Below are 23439 nucleotides of genomic sequence, written 5' to 3' on the forward strand. Positions count from 1 at the left end.
ATGTTTCAGATGGAGTGTTTCCTATATCAGACACCCAATGAAATAATTAAGCACTTCCAGGTCAAGTATAGAACAGCCCGATGCTGCTGCCCCAACAAAGTGCCTCATATCTGGGAAGGAGCACACTGTAACAGTGTGTCGTCTTTCACTTTTCGATGTCAGCCATCTTGTTGCTTTCAGAATGGATTCTGACTGCTGAAAATAATTTCCTTGAAGCTCTCTCATCCCATGGACTTTGCCCTAAGTCTGTATTGGATTTGAACTCATCTTGTGGAGTATTTAACCTACTGCACTGCCCAGTTATACACACCTGTATTTTTTTCTTTTCCCTGAAAGAATCTTGCTCCTTAAGAGTTACAAAATTACCTTTCCATGTGTAAATTGGGCAGCATAAGAATGAGGAGCCAAAAGAGCAAATGTTCGATTAATTGAATAATGCTGCAGGCTGCTGATAACAGTGGGTAAATCTACGACGGTCAGTGAAGAGCTTCATCACATGTTTTTTTTTTTAATGAGAAAGTACTGATATGCATTGGCAGATGGATATAATACAAATCAAAAGAGATTATTTTGTTGCTGTGGAGCATTGATCAACCTTGATTTGGTCTTCAGGGTGCAGGTGTATCCATGTCATAGAGTCATAGATGTTTACAGCATGGAAACAGGCCCTTCGGCCCAGCTTGTCCATGCCGTCCAGTTTCTATCACGAAGCTGTGAAGTACTTGCTGGCATAGAGGTGTATAACAAAATGTATTCTGTGCATGAGTATTTTAACTCATGAGAAAAGTTCAAATCGTGTTCCTTCTGAGAAGTGACTCTGAGGTGACCTACTCGGCAAAATTAATCCAGGAAAGTTGTTCACTATGTTGTAGGATTAAATAACCGGGGCACAAGTTTACCAAATAGCAAAATAGAAGTAAGAAGGCGAGCTTTTTAAAAAAAAAAAAAAAGTTTTCCCCAATTAAGGTGCAATTCTAGCGTGGCCAATCCACTTAGCGTGCACATCTTTGGGTAGTGGGGATAAGACCCATGCAGACACTGGGAGAATGTGCAAACTCCACATGGGCAGTGACCCGAGGCTGGGATCGAACCTAGGTCCTCGGTGCCGTGAGGCAGCAGTGCTAACCACTTTGCCACCCCTGTAAGAAGGCAAGCTGAGTAGGACTTTTTTACCAGTTGAAAAGCCGTAAAAACTAGGTAATAAACAGAAGGGTACTGGCAGCCCCAAAAGGAAATGAGATTCTCTTCGAAAGATCGATGGACACCAATCCCACAGTGTTATGGGCCATTCATGGGCACTACTTTCCCTGTTGGCCAGTCCAGTTGTCAGAGAAGGCAATTAAAATAGACAGATTCAAGAGGCATGTGAAGATCATGGGTGAGGTTAACCTTGAAGAAAGAGTAGGATTATTGGGTTTAATGACCTTTTCCTGTTCCTAAGAATTTAAAAAAAAAATGTCATGAGATGTGGACATTGCTGACTGTAGCCACTTCCCGACTTAAAATGGAGACCCGCAAAGGCTGAACGGAAATTCAGCCAACACAGGCAAAAACTAGCAGGTGCAAGTTTACTGTGTATTAGACTCTGCAGAAACCCAGACAGCATCGATACAAGCAGCCATCTGCATAATAATGTAGCAGCCATCTACATAGCAATGAGCGATCCCCGGGAACAGTCAAAACATTTTAAGGCAAACAAGGCCAAGCCAGACTCCTCGGCGCCAGCAGGAGCCAACACAAAAGAGGTTAACGGACACTTAAAGACCGCCCAACGATCACGGAACAGCTCCAATATTGGAGAAATCGAACCAAGCGATTGGAACTAAGTCCAATCACTTGAAACCACGTACGGGGTCCACCCCGAAGGGCAGGAAGCCCCTGGGGACTATAAAGTAGAGCCCCCAAGTTCAAATCGTCCTTCTTGACAGGGTCACTCAGCAGCGCGAAGCAACCCCTGAGAGTGAACTGTCCAGTGGCCTCCAAGAAAGTAAGTCTCAAGTCAACGCTCGCTACGAGATAGGCGCTCCTAGCTACCAGTCCATACCAGCCTTTGAATCCCGCAGACTCAGAACCCGAACGAAAGGACATTTGTTCCCCTGACCTGGTGGGCCAGTCCGAAGCTAAGTATAGGCCTGTTAGTTATAGAAATAGCCTAGAAAGTAGAGTTTATGCATGAGTAGCGATTTACTGTGTATAATAAATGTGCTTTGATTTGAATCTTACTAATTGGTGTGTTGAGTTATTGATCATTACTTGAACCTCGTGGCGGTATCATAAAAATACCTGGCGACTCTAGTGCAAAGGTTAAACAAACAGAGCAAATTACGATTTAAGAGCCAACCAAAAGTTAGCAACATATTACTGGCGACATCCTGACTGGACCCGATCTAGAAGTGGCTTAACCACTCCGGGAGAACCCAAAATTTGAATTAGAAATCCAATTGGGAACAGAAAAACCACAAGTGTTCAAGCAGTTCTGATCAATCCTCATAATTCGGAGGTGTGTTAATGCATGTGTAACTAACAGGGCGATAAGGTAAACTGATAGATTTTTGTTGCGACAAAACTGTCGGGAGTTTGTATTCCGGAAAATAGCGAAAGCCGTACCCGTAATTACAGCACCGCCTTCATACCCCTTGTTCCAAATTTCAGGAGAAGTATTCAGAGAGGAAAGATGGCAATGCAACGCCTCATGAACCCCGAAGAATTCGTGGTCGCAGCGACCAGCAGCAGCAGAGTAGGACAATGTCCCGTTTGGGAAGAGGAAATCAGAAAGTACCTCAAAGGAAAGGGATTTGGAGCGAATTCTGTGACAATGAGGAAACAGGTCCTGGGAGTATAGGACATACTTGGTGGGAGAACCTGAGTGAAATCCATAAGAAAAGCTTAGGAAAAGCTCGCAAGCCGATGGCAATCGCGTCCTGTTTGGCACAATTGCGAGGCACAGAGGAGGTCGTTCGGACGCTCCGCAGATGGATAGAGGAGGCACATCGAATGAGTACGGTCGATGTGAGCGAGATAGAGAAAGAGAACCTAGAATTAAGAAGGAAGTTAGCAGCAAAGGACAGAGAGGTGGATGATGCCAAGTGGGCACACCAGTCTTGTCTGGCGCACCTAAGCAGCTTCCAGACACAGTACGAAAAGGCCTATCAGGACCCACGCAACGTGCAGTCCTGGTAAGAGAGGAAACAGAGAAACAGGTAGAGGCATTGCAAAGGCAGTGTAGCGACCTGAAAGCAGCATTAAGAGCACTCCATACTACCACCACGGAGCACAGACAGAGCTCACTTGATCACGCAAAGTGCCGGAAGCAGATTGCAGAACTGCAGGCTTTGCTTTCCGTTCAGAAAGGATTCCAGAGCACCTTTGGATCCCAGTTAGATACAGAAGACGGCCCTGATTGGGAAGAATTAAATGAGACCGTGTATAGATATGTTCAGGGAACATGTGCGCAAGGAAAGCCCCAGAAGAGAAAAGCGCCCCAACCCCCCCACATCACAGATAGTTCAGGCACCACTGAATCCAGTAACCACCCACCGCACAGTCACGTTGGACGGAGATACAGAATTTCTTTATACCACCCGCTTAACCGTGACCCAATTACGGGACGCGTGCGAGAAAATCACACCGTTCCTCCCCACCTCCGACCCCCACCACTTTGCCAGAGTAAAGCAGCAGGCAACCATGTACGGCCTGGACGAGCATGAGCACGTGAAGCTCACAGTTTTGAGTTTAGACCGTTCAGCTGTAGCAGCCCTTCCTGACCCACAGAATATAGGAGGAGGCACCCTTGAGGAAATGCACGCAGCGATCCTAGATTGCGATCGGCTACAACAGAGGTGACCCCGTAGAAAGCCTGAATAAGTGCAGGCAGAAAAAGACGGAACACCCCACAGCATTTGCTGGAAGCCTGTGGATACATTTCACAGCAGTTTTCGGGAATTTAGAACGTGCCCATTTGTTCCAAGACGGTATGGCCAAATGGACCAGCGCCCTTATCTCCCATGCCACAGAGGCAGGACAAAAAACCTGTACGAATTATGACCCCTCCGAGGAAGCCCACAATGAGAAACGGGTTTTAAAAAGATTGTCCCGCGCCTGGGAGCAGTCTGTACAAAACAAATCCGCAGTTGGGAAACCCGAGGAACAGCAGGCAGAAGCAGACATCCAAGCGGTGAAAACGCACCAGAACCCCGCATGGGTGAATGAAGGCAGGAACAGCCCCCGACAAAAGCCACCGAAGTGTTACAACTGTGGACATTTAGGACACTTTGCACGAGGATGCAATACCCCATGAAAGCCACAGAGAGCCCAGCAGGCAGACACTCTGAATAAGAATAGGACAGAGCCCATACATAGTGTGAGCACCCGTTCAGACCAGACGGACCTGAACGGAACGGACTAACGGTGTTCGGGCTCCCCCAGTTGGGTCTGCGACACCCTTTGGGATAGGTCCGGCCGACCAGTAGTTGCAGCAAAGATACGGGGACAGCCCATCGAGTTTCTCTGGGACACAGGAGGGTTCCACACCACAATCAGTTCCTCCACCATGTTTCAAAAGGACACATGGCCCACTACAGCCACCACCACCCTCAGCAGCTTTACAGGCCACTCACAGCAGGGACACATCACAGCCCCTGTACCCATTAAAATCGGCAACATCACCACCAGGCACCCCATAGTTTTAGTCGATCTACCCCACACAAGCAGAACACATTTTAGGCATAGATTTTATGAATTCCCACAATCTGTCCTTTGATCCCGTCAACCAATGTGTTTGGAGAATGGCAAAATCCGCAAGAGCCCCCGCAACGCTCACAATAGGGGAATATGCAAACAAGATTAGCGCAGTCGGCGAATTTTGGTTTGAACCGAACATAATTAGCACAGACAAGCAGGTTAGGGCAGTTCTGCAGAAGCACAGGACAGCATTCGCAACCCACAAACACGACTGTGGCCGGATGACTGGTTCTGTTCAAATCACAGGACCTAACCCAAGAGGCAGAGGGAGAAATCACAAAAGTGATCGACGGCTTATTAGAGCAGGGCGTACACAGATCAGTAGCCTCCACTAATAATGCCCCGATTTGTCCAGTGAGAAAGCCCAATGGATCATGGCGACTGACCATCGATTACCGGGAACTCTACAAAGTCACCCCCGCAGCAGCCCCCACGGTAGCCACAAGTCCCGAGACTATGCTCAAACAGGGACTCCATTCTCAATACTTTCGGGTTTTGGACGTCAGTAATGGATTCTGGTCCATTCCATTGGCAAAAGCGTGCCAATACAAATTTGCCTTCACTTTTAAAAATCAGCAGTACACGTGGACATGCCTTCCACAATGATTCCACAACTCCCCCTCCATTTTCCACCGACAGCTGGCAAATGGATTATCGAAATTCTCTCGCCCCGAATGTCTGATCCCGTATGTGGACGACCTATTACTGCAGACAGACACCAAGGCAGAGCACATTGAGCTTCTGGCCGAACTCCTGGAACTCCTACAGAAAATTGGATGTAAAGTTAACCCCAAGAAGGCCCAGATTCGGGAAACCAAGGTGATATATTTGGATACAATTATCACACATGGTAAATGCGAGATCGAGCATAAAATGATTGACTCGATTGCCAAATTACCCCTTCCCCAGAACGTTTCAGCCCTCCGGTCGTTTTTAGGACTGGTTGGCTACTGCCGAAACCACATTGACGGTTTCGCCAGCAAAGCAGCACCCCTCTCAGACCTCCTAAAGAAAGGAGCCCACTGGGAATGGCTTCCGCAGCATACGGATGCTGTGGACTCGTTGAAAAGAGCACTCATTGCAGCCCCCGCACTACAAGTTCCAGACCCGCTCCCCCCCCTATGCGATAGAGGTAGCAAGCACAGACCACACCCTTTCGGCCGTGCTCCTCCAGGAACGGCACGAACAGTTAAGGCCCGTGGCTTACGCCTCCAGAGTTTTAGATGCTGTGGAGCAGGGATTTTCAGCCTGTGAAAGGCACCTGCTCGCAGTTTTTTGGGCAGTACAATATTTTTCGTACATAACCGGACTGAACCCCATCACAATCCTGACGGAACACACCCCCACCCAACTTTTACTGGACGGACGACTTGTCAGTCAGATTAGAGCAGCCAGATGGACCCTTCTTTTGCAGGGACGGGACATCACTATTAAAAGGACCAAGACCCACACTTTCTTAGCAGATAACCTACAGTATCCAGGCACCCCCCATGAATGTGGAATCATCTCACCACACCACAACACAGGCCCCTTTATTGCAAAGACACCCCCCAGAAAGATAGGTAGTCCAATCCAGAGCCCCAAGCACACAGACACGTGCGAGCCCATAAGAATATATGTGGGTGGGTCTTCCACAATATTAGAAGGGAAGATCATAACAGGATGCGGCATTTATGTCGAGGATGCGCAGGGACGCGCCCTAGAAGAAATAGCAATAAAACATCCAGGACACTTAGGCGCGCAGGCGGCAGAGCTAGCAGCCGTGGCGTACATTGTAGAACACCCAGATTCCTTCCCCAGCCCAGCAGACATATACTCGTACAGCCTCTATGTCTGCAACAGCCTTACAGAATTCCTACCCCTGTGGAAAGCAAGAGGATTTGTTTCCGCAGACGGAAAACCCCTCCCTTCAGCCCCATTGCTCCGCCACATTTTAGAAAAAGCACAGAACAGGACATTCGGAATTGTTAAAGGTCGCAGTCACCATCGTTCTCCCCCCCCCCCCCCGCCCCCGGAAATGTAAAAGCCGACGCACTGGCAAAAGCAGGTTCTAGGCACGGATATTTTTGGACACCCACCAAGAGCGCACCAGTGAATGCAGTTCAGGTCTTGCAGACTAATATCGAGGATTTAGTACAGGACCAGAAGCTGGGCAGCAATCTCAGGGAGATTTTAAAAGGACAATTTCCTGCCCCCTATGATAGATTCAAAAATGCACTAACCACACATGACAGTGTGGTGTTAAAAGACACCCTTTATGTGGTTCCTGAACAGGACAGGAATCAGCTCATTTGTTTATTCCATGATAGTCATGGACATCAGGGAATTGATCCCACTACTGCCCACCTCCGGCAGCTCTGTTGGTGGCCAAGTTTAAAAGAAGACGTAATGCACTACGTTGAGAATTGCCTTATCTGTGCCCAGAACAATCCAGACAGATATGCCAAGAAAGCTCAATTAGTCACACCCGCCCCGTTAATGGCCCCTGGACTAACCTCAAGATTGCTTTTATAGGACCATTGCCCCCTTGCAGGAATGGTTATAAGTATGTACTCGTTGTGATAGACACGTTTACAAAATGGGTAGAGGCATTCCCATCCAGAACGAACACGGCAAAGACCACAGCCAAGATCTTAACCCACCACATCTTTACAAGATGGGGACTCCCCCGCAGCATTGAATCCGACCACGGTTCCCATTTTACGGGACGTGTCATGATGAACGTCCTCACGATATTTGGCATTACCCAAAAATTCCACATCGCATGCCACCCCCAGTCAAGTGGTATCGTGGAGCGCATGAATCGGACCCTAAAATCTACCCTCCGAAAAATGGTCCAGCAAAGCAACAGCACTTGGGATTCAGTCCTCCCTTTTGCGCTGATGTTTTTGCGAAATACGGTTTCAACTTCCACAGGTTACACCCCACACACTCTCATGACCGGACGCCCCATAAAAGGCACAGAATTTTTATTGGGATTAGATTTGACCAGCCCCAAGGTGACGGCCCTCACACACGCGAAAGCAGTAGAACAACTGTTGGAGAATGTTAAAACGACTCAGCTAGCAGCCGCGGTACGATTAGGCACGCAAAAGAAACAGAGCAAGGCCTGTTTCGATAAGACAGTACATGCGACTGAGTTCAGTGTAGGACAGCAAGTCATGCTCTCCATGTACAACCCCAGCACATTCCTGTCACCTAAATATTCGGGTCCGTACTCCATTGCGGACAAAGTAAACCCCTCTGTGTACAAAATAAAGTTCCCCAACGGAAAGACTGCGTGGTTCCATATCAATCAGCTTAAGGCATATGGACCACAGTCGAACCACACACACCACGTCATGCTCGACGCAGCAGACCATGCACCGCCCACATAACCAACGTAACCCTACCCTCCCCCAACACACCCACCACATCCACAGACTCGCCCTCGACTCCACCCCCGAACTATACACTCCGCCCCGGAATGCCCACAGACTGCAGCAGCAGCAACTGTGACTCAGACAATAGTACTATCCCCATACATTAGGCCCCACACCCAGCGAATTTGAGCACGATTCGAGTGATCCCTTCATGATCACTTTCCTAAACAAACCCCACCACCGACCATTGACCTACAATGACGACCCCGACTCCATTCCAACAGAATTGGACACATCCTTTTGGCACCGGGACAATTCATTCAGGCTCGTCCGGAATGACGAGATGGATCCCAAATCACATCAAGCAGCCCATACGCACCTCATTTCAGCAATTTTCGTTCAAAAAGTTTTGTTTTCTTTTCATCCCTATGCTATTTACATCCTCAAACGTTTGGATGGTAAATCGCACAGCCTGCGAGACGGCTCACACTGTTCAGTATTTGTTAAGTGTGTCTTGTCCGGAATATTCGGTTTAAAAAAAAAATGAGGGAGTCACACATGGTGACAAATTGTAAAGGGAGAATTTGCACTGAAGGACAGACATACTAACAGACGAGATATTAAACCAAGATAGTAACAGACACTATGCTTGATCCCACAGAATCCCAGAAGCTCCAGGAAAAGTGACGAAACAAAGAGAAGAGAAAGAAGAAGAACCATGAGGACATCCTCCGTGTTGCTCATCACCCTAATGAACATTTGGTTGCGCGCGAACGTGAACCCCCTGATCCCAACCCTCCCCAGCCGTTAATGATTCACTTCCCCATAGCACCCAGAGCCCAGTCACAAGAGACACCACACCATCTTGGTGTGACAGGTTTATAACTTGGTACTCCCTGTCCTACTTAATAGAATCCCTATTAGTGTTGGCGATACTCTGCAGCATCGTGCAGACTATTTGTCTGAGGAAATGGCGAAGGAGAGCCTACCGCGATCGCACCCCGGTATATAGGATAAGATCCCCTATTTTTGGTTATGACCAGACCCCCGACCCCCGCGATCTATAATAAAGGACATTCGTTTGCGTTCTTTTTTGTGAATAAAGAAATGTGTTTCATGAGCGATTGTACAATCTTGAGCTTGACTGCCAAGCCAGGAAAAATGTGAATAATGCTGCTATGATTTTGTTTGTATTGTTTAAGAAGTTAATATGATTGAATGTGTGAGTGAGTGTAGTTTATTAAGGACAGTTAGAGGTACCGTTTTTCTTATTTTGTAATGCATGAACCTGTTTTGACATAGCGCCACTTAGCATTGTCAGTTAAGAATTTTCTTGCATAGTTATGGTCAGTGTAGAGGCCATAGAAGAGTGCTCGCCGGGTCAGGGAATGAAGACAACACAGTTATGTGATCCTTCATGATTCGCGTTAGGATCACAAGGAGGGAGTGTAGCCACCTGCGTTGGCCACTTCCCGAATTAAAATGGAGAACCGCAAAGGCTGAAGGGAAATTCAGCCAACACTGGCAAAAACTAGCAGGTGCAAGTTTACTGTGTATTAGACTCTGCAGAAACCCAGACAGCATCGCTACAAGCAGCCATCTGCATAGTAATGTAGTAGCCATCTACATAGCAATGAGCGATCCCCGGGAACAATCATAACATTTTAAGGTAAACAAGGCCAAGCCAGACTCCTCGGCGCCAGCAGGAACCAACACAAAAGAGGTTAACGGACACTTAAAGACCGCCCAACAATCCGTATTGGAGAAATCGATCCAAACGATGGGAACGCAGTCCAGATTTGGAACCAGGTACGGGGTCCGCCCCGACGGGCGGGAAGCCCCTGGGGACTATAAAGTATGGCCCCCAAGTTCAAATCGTCCTTCTTGACAGGGTCACTCAGCAACGCGAAGCAACCCCTGAGAGTGAACTGTCCAGCGGCCTCCAAGAAAGTAAGTCTCAAGTCAACGCTCGCTACGAGATAGGCGCTCCTAGCTACCAGTCCATACCAGCTTTTGAATCCCGCAGACTCTGAACCCGAACGAAAGGACATTTGTTCCCCATACCTGGTGGGCCAGTCTGTAGCTAAGTATAGGCCTGTTAGTTCTAGAAATAGCCTAGAAAGTAGAGTTTATGCAAGAGTAGCGATTTACTGTGTATAATAAATGTGCTTTGATTTGAATCTTACTAATTAGTGTGTTGAGTTATTGATCATTACTTGAACCTCATGGCGGTATCATAAAGATACCTGGCGACTTGAGAGCAAAGGTTAAACAAACAGCAAATTACGATTTAAGAGCCAACCAAAAGTTAGCAACATGACAAGGGCTGCATGTAAATCCCCACCCTTAATTGCCCTAGAACAGGTGGTGGTGAGCCACCTTTTAATTTGCTGCAGTCTATCTGGTGCAGGTACACTAGCAGAGAGTTCAAGGACTTTGAATCAGTGACAGTGATTTAGCAAAGCAGATAATGGTAATTATAGCTCCAAGTCAGGATGGTTTGTGGTTTGTCAGGGAACGTTCAGGTACCGCTGTTCATGATGCCTAGTTTAGGACATTGAACATCCCTTGTCATATATATTTTATTCTGCTGCTACAACTGATGTAGAACTCATTATATGCAGCATTCACTAAAATAATGGCTGTTTGTTGGCATAAAAATGCAGGCACAGGGCTTCAAAAATTTGTGGCTCTACACTGACACACATTCTGTTACTGTGATCTTCTCCAGAAAATCCACAGAAACCAAACCCAAGGGGCCAGAGAAGCCTCGTCGACCACCGGCTGAAGAAGCTCAAATGGCAGCAGCTGCAGCTCTATCAAGGATGGAAATTAAGCAGCACAGGCATCAAAATGCATCTGGACCAAGCAGCTTACGGAGTGAGGGTAGGTAGACAAGGAAGAGGACCAGTATGTGCTGAGTTGATGAAATTGGGCCGGTGACATGTCCGCACAGCTGGGTTGCAAGCATTTAAAAAGCGAGCAGTAAGATTAGATATTCGTGCACTGACAAATTGCAGTTGTGATTGGTGAACACTTATATAGAGTTGTACTTCACTAGGATAAAACACTGAAGGTGGGAACAGTGAGGGAAGTATGAGTGGTAGTATGTGCTCTGCGTTTTATCCCTATTCTCCCTTCCCCCACACCACTCCACTGGCACCTGTGCTGAGCAGATTTGCGTGACCATACGGTGGATCTAATTCTATATAATAGCTCAGCACACTATTGGTAAGAGCACGTCTGTATAAATTACTGTTGATACGTCCAACATAATCTGTGGGTCACTTATGACCCACCTCCTCTCCGTGTTCAAACTCCCTAGCTGTGTATCAGGGATCTTTGATATGGTGTTAAAGCTAGACTGAGGGATGGGAAAAGAACAAAAAAGTATTTTAAAATGCTAGATTAAAATAGAAATAAGGTCGGGCTGTGATAATGACCCGTGAGCAGATCACTTGTTTGACATTCTGTGCTCTTGGCAGTCATCCCAAGCAATGAGTTGATAAATTTGGTAACCGATCAAAGGAGCTTGATTAGCACACGGTAAAGCAGTAATAAATAAGCATGAACAGGATGCTGGTGCCCAAAAGGTGTGCAAATCCCCATGCTGAAGCTATAGACTGCTCTGGTCAGAGTGTATCTGGAGTAAGGCATTGAGTTCTGGTCACTCCAGTGTGAGGGAGCCTTCTTGGCCCAAGATCTTGTGTTAAGAAATGTATGTCTTTTATTCTGATAAGCCAATAATTGAATGAATGACCTACCTTACCAATAGCATTGTCATGCTCTTGCCTTCCTCATCATCAAAAGATGTGGTTCTCAAGCTCTCTTGCTTGCTTGACTCCTTTTTAAATAAATTCGGAATCACAACTTCAGAGGGTTGTGAGTCTTTGGAACTCCTTGCCACAGAGAGCTGTGGGACAGTGTCCTTGTGTATATTTAAGGATGAGATAGATAGATTCTTGATAGTAAAGGAATCAAGGGTTATGGGCAGAAAAGTGGACATGAGGAATGCTGGATCAACTATGATCCTATTGTCTTATAACCTCACCTCAATGTAAATTATAACACTGTATGATACTCCATAGTATGATAATGCTTCAACAATGCATTAAGGAAACAGCAATTCCAGGTAGTAATGAAATGGATGTGCCTTCTTCCCACTGCAAACTCTGCCTATCTTGCTCAGTGAGCAGTTACACATTTAATTTCATGGTCTCCTGGAAAGTCTTTACGGACCCTAGTTTAAGCACCAATAGGTTAAAGTGAATTGAACCATAAAATTCTTAGAGAGCAGAAGGAGGCCATTCGCCCATCGAGTCTGCACCGATCCTCTGAAAGAGCACCCTCCCTCGGCCCACTCCCCGTCTTATTCCCGTAACCTCATATCCCCACCTAGCCAGCACACCCCTGGTCACTCAAGTGTGAGGGAGCTATCTTGGCCCAAGAAGCTGCGGTAAGTAATGTATATCTTTTTTTCTGATAAGCTAATAATTGTCTGAATGACCAACCTTACCTAAGGGGCAATTTAGCATGGCCAATCCACCTGACCAACACATCTTTGGACTGTGGGAGGAAACCAGAGCACTACGCAGACACGGAGAAAGTGCAGACTCCACACAGTCACCCAAGACTGAAGTTGAACCCTGCACCCTGGCGCTGTGAGGCAGTAGTGCTAACCACTTTTCCCCTGCCGCTGTGAAGTGGGTTTAGATTTGGTAATGACTGAAACTTTAAACGTGTAAGACTTGCTGGGTTACTTGAGGGATTTAAGAAACAATTCTGCCACCAAGTGGTCACTGCAAACAGTGGATTTCAGAATCAGACAGCAGTGGAACTTGGTAAAGGCAGAGGGAGCCCTTACAATTTAATATGCTACAAGAGGAATTATTCAATGAATAGGCTTAGCTTGTGATCAGTCTGTCTGCAAGAAGACCACCATATCATCACTGTGCACAATACCTCTGGTATAAGAGTTGACTTATTTCAAATTGGACACTGGGTTTAAATTATGAAATTGTTATCTAAATTGTCTTCATTATTTTTAATATAGTAAAGGAACTGACAGCAGAGGCTGCATTCCCTGAAGCACAAACTCTTAACAGTCAGGTAAATATTGCACTAATATTTTACATTAGAAATAGTCTTTCTTAACTTACTTAAAAATGTACGTGGTTACCTTTGACATGGTTTGTAATCTCAGTATTTGTTCACTATCTACTGGAGTTTGTTTCACCCTAAATTTAAAACTCTTCCAATGGCTCAATTGGGAATATCATCTGAACAATACAGACCGAAATTCACTTTTTTTTTTTGGCAATGCCAAACTGTCTTATTTGTGTGCCACAGTGCTGGGACCTGACCCTGATTGTACTGAAGTTAGTAATTCTGTACTGGACAGTGGCAACATTGTGCAATATGCTATTGTACCAGCATAAGGCATATATAGCTATCAGTTACAGACCTCCAAAACACAACCACTGTCAATTCTTGATTGAAACTACATGAGTTTTTTTTTTAGAAAATAGTGATAAATTCCCATTTTGTATTGTTATTTATGTTGCTTAATTCAAATTATTTGATTATTTTAAGCACAAAGTGCCTTTAGGCTTAAATCCCATTCAGGCTAACATAAAATTCTGCTTTGTCTGTAATGGCCTTACTGAACAAAGTACAAACTTCGTAACGGCCAGCAGACATTCTTCTCCATCCTACCTCAAATAAAAACTTTGGCAGTCTCAATAGTCCTTCTAGCCGTGTTCCCGGGTCCCATGTTAATTTCAGTGATGTTTTAATTTCTGAATAAAGGAATATATGTGCTCTTGATGTTAATATACAACAATTCCAAGGTGCTTCACAGGAACATGATCTAACAAAATGTGATTCCACCCCACAAAATGAAATTAGGCCACCTCACCAAAGGTCTGGTCAAAGAGTTAGATTTTAAGAAGCATCGTAAAAGAGGACAGCGAGACAAAGGGGTTTTGGGGAGTGAGTTTCAAAACTTTGGATGCTGAAGGAAGAGCTGCCAGTGGTGATGTGATAGAAATTGGAGGCACTCAAGAGACTGGATTTGGGGGAGCACAGAAACCTTAGAGAGTTGTAGGTCTGAAGGAGATTACAGGCCATGGAGGGTTTAGAAAAACAGGATGAGAATTTTAAAATCAAATTGTTGCGTAACTAGGGGTCATTGCAGATCAACGAGCACTGGGGGATGGGTGAATGGGACTTGATGCAGTTAAGACCCAGGCAGCAGAACTTTGAATACCCTCCAGTTTTCCGAGGAGGATACGATATGGGAGGCTGGCCAAAGGTGTGTTAGAACAGCAAAGCCTAAAGATAACAAAGGCATGGAAGAGGGTTTCAGTAGCCCATGTGCTGAGGCAAGATCAGATTCAGTTGATATTATGAAGGTAGAAATAGATGTCCTTAGTACAGATATGTAGTCAGAAGCTGATCTCATGGTCAAATATGACACCAACATTGTTAACAGTCTGGGTCAGCTTCAGATCGTTTATTGCCACAGAGATTGATGGTGTCAGTGGCTGGTTGGGGAATGGAGTTTATGGCACAGAAGACATAAATCCTCCCAATATTTAACTGGAAGAAATTTCTGCTTGTCCAATACTGAATGGCTAATGAACAATCTCACAGTTTAGAGACAGTGGAGTGGTCAAGAGAATTGGTGATGAACTATAACTATAAAATTCTTCATTGTCATCTTAGGGTCCAAGCAGTGCTGTGAAGGAAGATCACACCAGCTTCTCTGTTACTGGCGTGTACTTTATCTGCCCTTTAACAAATGCCTCGATCTCCAAAAGTGCAAGAGATTCACACATTAAGGAGGCCATTCTTATGGTAGGTTTAAGTTGCAATCATGAAAATAAGCTGGTATTTCATAATCATTTAACGTTTGGAAAGAGATGGAGTTCAGTTTTAAAAACAAATCTGTCCGTGTTCTCATGGCTTCAGTGTACCACTCCGTTGTGGTAAAAGAACAAAACAGCTATGAATCTTTTTTTAAAATTTGTTTTTAAAAAATTCCAATTCAGGGGCAATTTAGTATGGTCAATCCACCTACCTTGCACATGTTTGAGTTGGGGAGGGGGGCTTCCAACAGCAAAGCCAGCATCTAATTGCCCCTGAACGGAGTGGCTAGGCCATTTCAGAGGGCAGTTAGAGTCAACTACATTGCTATGGATCTGGAGTCACGCATAGGTCAAACCAGATAAGGATGGTAAATTTCCTTCCCTAAAGGAGATTAGTGGACCATAAGACATAGGAGCATAATTAGGCCACATGGCCCATCGAGTCTGCTCCGCCATTCAGTCATGGCTGATATTTTCTCATCCCCATTCTCCTGCCTTTTCCCCATAACCCCTGATCCCCTTATTAATCAAGAACCTACCTATCTCTGTCTTAAAGACACCCAGTGAAATGTCCTCCACAGCCTTCTGCGGGAAAGAGTTCGAAAGATTCACCACCCTCTGGCTGAAGAAATTCCTCCTCATCTCTGTTTTAAAGGATTGTCCCTTTAATCTGAGATGGTGTCCTCTGATTCTAGTTTTTCCTACAAGTGGAAACATCCTCTCCACGTCCACTCTATCCAGGCCTCGCAGTATCTTGTAAGATTCAATAAGATCCCCTCTCATCCTTCTAAACTCAAACGAGTACAGACCCAGAGTCCTCAAACGTTCCTCATACAACAAGTTCTTCATTCCTGGGACCATTCTTGTGCACCTCCTCTGGACCCTTTCCAAGGCCAGCACATCCTTCCTTAGATATGGGGCCCAAAACTGCTCACAATACTCCAAATGGGGTCTGACCAGAGCCTTATACAGCCTCAGAAGTACATCCCTGGTCTTGTATTCTCACCCTCTTGACATGAATGCGAACATTGCATTTGCCTTCTTAACTGCCGACTGAACCTGCACATTAGCCTTAAGAGAATCGTGAACAAGGACTCCCAAGTCCCTTTGTGCTTCTGCTTTCCAAAGCATTTCCCCATTTAGAAAATAGTCCATGCCTAGATTCCTCCTTCCAAAGTGCAGAACCTCACACTTTTCCACATTGTATTTCATTTGCCACTTCATTGCCCACTCTCCTAGCTTGTCCAAGTCCTTCTGCAGCCTCCTTGCTTCCTCAATACTACCTGTCCCTCTACAGATCTTTGTACCATCTGCAAACTTAGCAACAGTGACTTCAGTACCTTCTTCCAGATCATTCATGTATATTGTAAAAAGCTGTGGTCCCAGCACAGACCCCTGAGGCACACCACTCGTCACCGGCTGCCACCCTGAAAAAGACCCCTTTATCCCCACTGGGCCTTCTGCCAGTCAGCCAATCCTCTATCCATGCCAGGATCTTGCCCTGAACTCCATGAGCTCTTAACTTATTTAACAGTCTCCTATGCGGCACCTTGTCAAAGGCCTTCTGGAAATCTAAATATATCACGTCCACTGGTTCTCCTTTGTCTAACTTGTTACCACTTCAAAGAACTCATAACAGATTTGTCAGACACGACCTCCCTTTGACAAAGCCGTGCTGACTCAGTCCTATTTTACCAAGTGCTTCGCGATCTCATCTTTAATAACAAACTCTAAAATCTTACCAATGACCGACGTCAGGCTAACCGGCCTATAATTTCCCATCTTCTGACTCCCTCCCTTCTTAAATAGTGGTGTTACATTAGCCACCTTCCATTCCTCTGGGACCCTTACTGCCTCCAGTGATTCCTGAAAGATCATCACTAATGCCTCCACAATTTCCTCCGCTATCTCTTTTAGAACCCTGGGGTGAAGATGATCCGGATCAGGTGACTTATCCATCTTCAGACCTTTCAGTTTCCCCAGAACCTTCTCCTTAGTAATGGTCACTGCACTCACCTCTGCCCCTTGGTTCTCCTGGAGCTTGGGCATCCCACTGGTGTCTTCCACCATGAAGACTGATGCAAAGTAACTATTCAGTTCGTCTGTCATTTCTTTGTTTCCTATTATTACTTCTCCAGCCACATTTTCTGGTGGTCCAATTTCTATTTTTGCCTCTCTCTTACCTTTTTATATATTGAAAAAATCTCTTCCTATCTTCCTTTATATTACTAGCTAGCTTGCACTCGTACTTCATCTTCTCCCCTCTTACTGCTTTTTTAGTTGACCTCTGCTCGTTTTTAAAGGCTTCCCAATCCTCTGGTTTCCCACTAATCCTCAGTTTGTATGCTTTTTCTTTAGCCTTTTTGCTGTCCTTGTCATCCCTCGTCAGCCATGGATGCCTTGTCCTCCCCTTAACATGTTTCCTCCTCCTTAGCATGAATTTCTGTTGTGCCTCTGAAGAGATCTACCATGGGAATTAGTGAAGTCTTGCGACACTAAAACTGAGTAGAAATTTGAGTTAAACTTCTCGGATGCAAACGAGAATCTTTATTGCCTCTATTTTATTACAATTAGGAGAAACTAAATAAAGTCCAGCTAGCAAAGGACTTAAAGAGAAGTAACTTATAAACAATTTAACTTTCAAAATAATACAGAAATGGTTTCTTGCTTACGGCAAAACAGCCTGCATTTACTTCAAGAGTTAGAATAGAAAAGTGAAAATATGAAAATAGAGATAGCGAATAGTTAGGTCAAAGTATAGAATGATCCCGGAATAAAGATGGCCATACGGACCATCATGTTCAAAGAGAATTTTATCAGTCTGCTACACCTCTATGCCGTCCTAATTGGTTTGGGTGAGAATCAAATACATTTGATTCGCTGGTTAACTGTCAATCCTTAAGTTCTGAATGTTTCATGTTTGAATATTTGTGCATGTTATGGAATGCGATTCTGTGCTTTTATCAAGACTGGTTTCTACTGGTTTTCTGCTGACTTTGCTTTATCCACATTCTGGACAATGGTGCCTTCATATTGCTATGGTGCTTACTTGGCCTTGATCTGATTACTGGTGCAGCTTATTTCTTAATGTCAACTGATTTTGAAAATATTCATTGCTTCGTGAAAATGTTGTTTTTATCTCCAATTAGTTTATGCATGTCAGGCTTTTGTGCCTCTGTTGAAGCTATGTGTTTTGTCATGACCTGAAGTTATGAGTGCTGAAATCCTTATTTTACAATGGGTATTAAAACTGGGTCTTAATATTTACATCAAAATAGCCTTTTTACCTATCCGATCTATCAGGAAATAGTTGATTACTATCAGTCTGCCCTTTGATATAGCGATAGATCAAGTGAGATATATCACAATAAGATAAAACAAAATAGTAAATGCGATAGGATAGGTAAAAGCGCAAAGAAGAACTCATTCATATTGTCATTGCAGTTTTAAACAATAGAGCGGGCAAGCTTTGCATTACAAGCATTATCGTAAAGATTATTATAATTCTTAAAGAATCATTATTATAAAACAATAATTAATCAATTAATCGAATTTGGTTTTACTGATTCAGTATTAATCTATTAGCAATATGTTAATAATACAGTCAAATAGGGCAGCACGGTGGCGCAGTGGGTTAGCCCTGCTGCCTCGCGGCGCCGAGGTCCCAGGTTCGATCCCGGCTCTGGGTCACTGTCCGTGCGGAATTTGCACATTCTCCCCGTGTTTGCGTGGGTTTCACCCCCACAACCCAAAGATGTGCAGGGTAGGTGGATTGGCCACGCTAAATTGCCCTTTAATTGGAAGAAATGAATTGGGTACTCTAAATGTATTTATTTTTTTAAAATAAAAATAATACAGTCAAATAATTGATTGATCAGTAACATTTCAACAATAATATTGCAGTTCTATTTCATCTAATGATGGTGCAGTGGGGTTAGTGTGAATCATTCTGACTGTTGGGCCCTTGCATTTAGTGAGGAATTGTTTAATGCACTTAGATACACTGGTATGTTATGTAAATGATGAATCCTGCTACACAGGAGAAAAAGATTATTTTTACTGTGGACATTCCAGTGGGTTCTAACCACCCGCAAAGTTTCCCCCAGATAGTGGTATCTGAGGGTGAGTCAAGTTTCTTGACTTCCTTTTGAATGTGTGCTGCCAGATCTTTAACTTCCTTTGAGTTATCTGGAATAAAAGTGCAACACTACGCAGGTGCCACCTTTTTCGGCCAGCACATAGTCAAGTGCCATTCGATTTTGTAATGCCACGGTTCGAATTGCTCGCATTTCGTCAGAAATATTATCTAGGGCAATGGCGGTGTAATCGGGTACGTTTTGTATGATGGTTGTTATTTTATTTAATTCATTGGCAACCCGTCTCCCAATAAAAAGGAATAAGTTTTGCATAAATTGCATCTCGTAAGGTTATAGCACGTTTATTTCTTTGAGTGGCTGCTCCTGAAACATAAGGGAGATGAGGAAGATTGATGGATGGCAGATACCATGTATATGTTGTGTATGCCTGTTATTGTTGAGGACTGTTCAGTTCTTTGTAATGGATTTTGCATACATTCATAAGCTGTGTTAACATCCAAATAATTAGTACAAACACTATTGCCCATTTTCATCCCTTTAGAGTGATTACTAGTGAGGCATATTGATCCTTTTTCTTTAATATTAGTTGGAAGGCTAATATATTTAGGATTTTTGTTAGGGTTATATTTAAGTTGGTGCCATCCTGAAAAGGTGTTTAGTGGATAGCCTGCAGATTTCCATAAGTTAATAAATTTCTTTAGATAAATCTTGTACCTTCCTTTTTCATATGAATATGCTCCAGAACGGACCACTACAGAGCGAGGGACACTCTGATAGATGTACCATTCTGCTGTTTCTGAAGCATTAAAGGGGATTGTTAAGAAGGGAATATCTTCTCCTGAGTTAGTAGGGGTTGCAATGCATACCCAACAATTAGAAATGTTGAAATTTTTAGCATATATCTTAGATGTGTAAAGGAATGTGTTCTCATTCAGTTCTGATACAACATTTACAAAGCCAATCATACAATTGAAAATAAATATTACAGCAAACATTTTTACAGATCTTAATACTTATACGCGTGCTTCACATGTGATGCATGGATCCAACTTTTCTTTCCTTAGTATTGTTTAAAACATTGATATACTGATTAAAAATGGATATACTGATTACATAATTCAGTAATAAACAAATAATAATAATTTCATGTATACAAATAAAATAATTATACAGTAAAATAACTGAAGTTGAGTATAAGATTTGGTAATAAATGGTAAAATGATTATCAAAATTGATTATGTAATTTAGTAATTATTAATAATAATTCACTAATAAATGAATAATAATGCAGTAAATAGTTCAACAGAAACTTTCCATTTTGATGTTATTGGCAAGTGGTGCATATGAATTAATATGAACCATGTGGATTGGTGGGGCACTATCGGTAGGCATGCATTAGCCAAAGTTTCTGATAAGCAACATTAGTACGTAAATGATAAATCCAAATATGCAAAATAGGAAAAGTCCCTTAATGATGTTAATTCCTGTGCCACCCAACCAATTGGAAAGCCAACCTCAAAGAGTGTTATCAAAGGGCTGGTCAAGTTTTTTTTTAAACTTTGTATTGGATGTGAATTGCCAAGTCTTTGACATCTTCTGGATTATACACAAAAGCCTGTTGAAAGGGTTAGTTTTCCTGCAGAGACCTTCATGTAAGGGCACCAGTTTGGGGGCGTTGGTAACTGCGCCTCTGCTGTTCCCGCCGGCATGGTACTCCACCAGTCCAGTGGTGGTGGCGGCCCTGAGAGTTTGGGGCCAGTGGAGGTGGCATGTGGGAGCAGTGGGAGCATCGGTCTGGGCCCCAATCTGTGATAATCACCGGTTTGCCCCGGGGAGTATGGATGGGGGGTTCCAGTTATGGCGAAGAGCGGGGATTGAGAAGATGGGGGATATGTTCATAGAGGGGAGCTTTCAGAGTATGAGGGCGTTGGAGGATAAGTTTGGATTGGCGAGGGGAAAAGAATTCAGATATCTGCAGGTGCGGAACTTACTTCGTAAGCAGGTGTCAACCTTCCCGCTCCTACCGCTAAGGGCGATTCAGGACGGGGTAGTTTCCAGAGGGTGGGTAGAAGAAGGGAGCATCTCAGACATTTATAAGGAGCTTATGGGGTCGGTGGAGACGCAGACCGAGGAGCTGAAGGGCAAGTGGGAGGAGGAGCTGGGAGGTGAGATAGAGGATGGTCTATGGGCAGGCGCATTGAGTACAGTCAACGCGTCCGCAACATGTGCCAGGCTCAGCCTGATACAATTTAAGGTTGTTAACCGGGCTCACATGACAGTGGCCCGGATGAGCAGATTCTTTGGGGTGGAAGACAGGTGCTCGAAATGTGCGGGAGGACAGGCGAACCATGTCCACATGTTTTGGACATGTCCAAAGCTTAGGGGATTTTGGCAGGGGTTTGCGGACGTCATGTCCACGGTGTTAAAAACAAGGGTGGTGCTGAGTCCAGAGATAGCGGTTTTCGGGGTGTCAGAAGACCCAGGAGGATAAAGAGGCAGACGTTCTGGCCTTTGCTTCCCTGGTAGCCCGGAGACAGATACTATTAACATGGAGGGACTCAAAGTCCCCGAAGTTGGAGACCTAGCTATCGGTCATGGCTAGCTTTCGGCTTCACCCGGAGGTGGCAACCGTTCGTCGACTTCTTTGTGGGAAATTAATTGTCAGCGGGGGGTGGGGGGGGGGGGGGGGGGGAGTAGTTTAGATTAGAGTAGGGGGTCAGCAGATGGGGGGGGGGGGGGGGAGTAGTTTAGATTAGAGTAGGGGGTCAATAAGGAAGGGATCAGTACGAGAGGTAAATGGCTTTTGCACTATGTTTATGATTTCATGTATATTGTTTATTTTGTTGTTACTATACCAAAAATACCTCAATAAAATGTTTATTGGAAAAATAAATTCTTGCAGAGACAAAAAGGGGCATGTAGCTTGGAATGATGCCATTCGCATCTTTCTCAAATGTTTTTTAATATATATATGTCACTCAAATGGACGGAGTAAAAGTTTGATTGCTGCCAAATTCCCGTTATCAATTATCTTAGAACGGTGTGTTCTCTCCATGGATTTGCTTTTAATCAGAGTTACTTTTCTTAAAAACAGCTTCCACATTGTCTGAAGTTTTAATTTACAAGCTAATTTTAAACATTTATTTTAAAATATCAAACACAATAACCTATTGAATATATGACTGAACCAATCTTGCGCTAAATGAACTTGATTTTCTATAGATAAATTTGTCGGCTCTGTTAAAGAAAGCACAGCTAACAAGATGTTAATTTATAATAATTAATAAAGCAACATTCAAAATAATGACAGTTTTCTGAAGTTAACAGTTCTTGGCAACTTTTTAGCGATATGTGACTTGGGATGTATACCTGTAGCCAGGAGGCGGGCCTTCATCGTAGGAGTCCAGTTTGTAATCATGAAATCTGAAATTCGCAAAATGGCCATCTTCAACACGAGAAAGGATCTCGCATCCTTTCTGGAACTCCTCCTCGGAGTGAGTACAGAGGTTGGATTTGTCGTTAACTGAGGAGGAGAAGCAACGATTGATGTGCTATTATTAGCAGTTGCGGTTTCGGATTGGGACTGAGGTCTGAGTAGGATCAAGTTTAAAGCTGCAGACAGTTCTGGTTTTAAACCAGTGACAAAATGGGTTTCAGCTGATAGATCTTTTAAATGGTTTAAAACCCAGGCTGTTGTCTTTATCACTTCAACTCCAAGCTGTTTGGTGCTTAATGGGTTAAGTTGTATTACACTTTGTTTGCCACTAGGCTCGTTGCTCAACCGATCAGGCTTTTCTTGCTTAAATATCTCAGTCTATTAAAGCTGCCATGAGAGGCTTTCGGATTGGGGCCAGCAGCATGTCGTGGTCAGTCTCAGTGTAAGATAACTGTTTGTTCTGGGGTAAAAGTGTCCTTGAACCCGGAACGGACAGATAGTTCATTTGGCCAGACTCCCCTGTGGAACTTCGATCAGTGTATTCATTGTTTTCATGTCAGTAGCAGCTTGCAATAATGTAGGATTTGATATAGATATCACTGGTACATCTTGGGCCTTAGTTAAAATCATTTCAACTCTTCCCAATGGTGGCACTGTTTGCTTTGGAGAGTTCAGCTGAGTTGTTAAAGACAAATTTGAAGGTTTCTGAGCTGTTAATTTGTATGTCAGTAATTTGTTATGACATTTCATGGTGTCCATGTCACTTTCCAAAATATATTTTTCCTCAAGTAACTGGCAATTTTGACTTTTAAGACCATCATTTTCTGAAATTAACTGTTGAAGTTTGGATTCTGAGTCAGTATTTTTACATTGTAATTCACCAATTTGAAATGATTGTTTTTAAAAAAGAAATAAGTTTATTCAAAGTTTTTCAA

At 44.0% G+C, this 23439-nt stretch overlaps 1 protein-coding gene across 2 annotated transcripts in view; it reads left to right on the forward strand.

Moving 5' to 3' along the window:
• The window catches only part of ubxn6 (UBX domain protein 6), a 91878-nt gene that overhangs the window by 25479 nt on the left and 42960 nt on the right, over positions 1-23439 (forward strand). For both annotated transcript variants that reach the window (XM_072482733.1, XM_072482734.1), the window contains 3 exons: positions 10834-10988; positions 13156-13211; positions 14829-14960. In XM_072482733.1, coding sequence (XP_072338834.1) covers positions 10834-10988; positions 13156-13211; positions 14829-14960 — 343 coding nt within the window. The remainder of the gene's footprint in view (positions 1-10833; positions 10989-13155; positions 13212-14828; positions 14961-23439) is intronic.

Source organism: Scyliorhinus torazame, chromosome 18 (assembly GCF_047496885.1).
Source record: "Scyliorhinus torazame isolate Kashiwa2021f chromosome 18, sScyTor2.1, whole genome shotgun sequence".
Taxonomy (NCBI): Eukaryota; Metazoa; Chordata; class Chondrichthyes; order Carcharhiniformes; family Scyliorhinidae; genus Scyliorhinus; species Scyliorhinus torazame.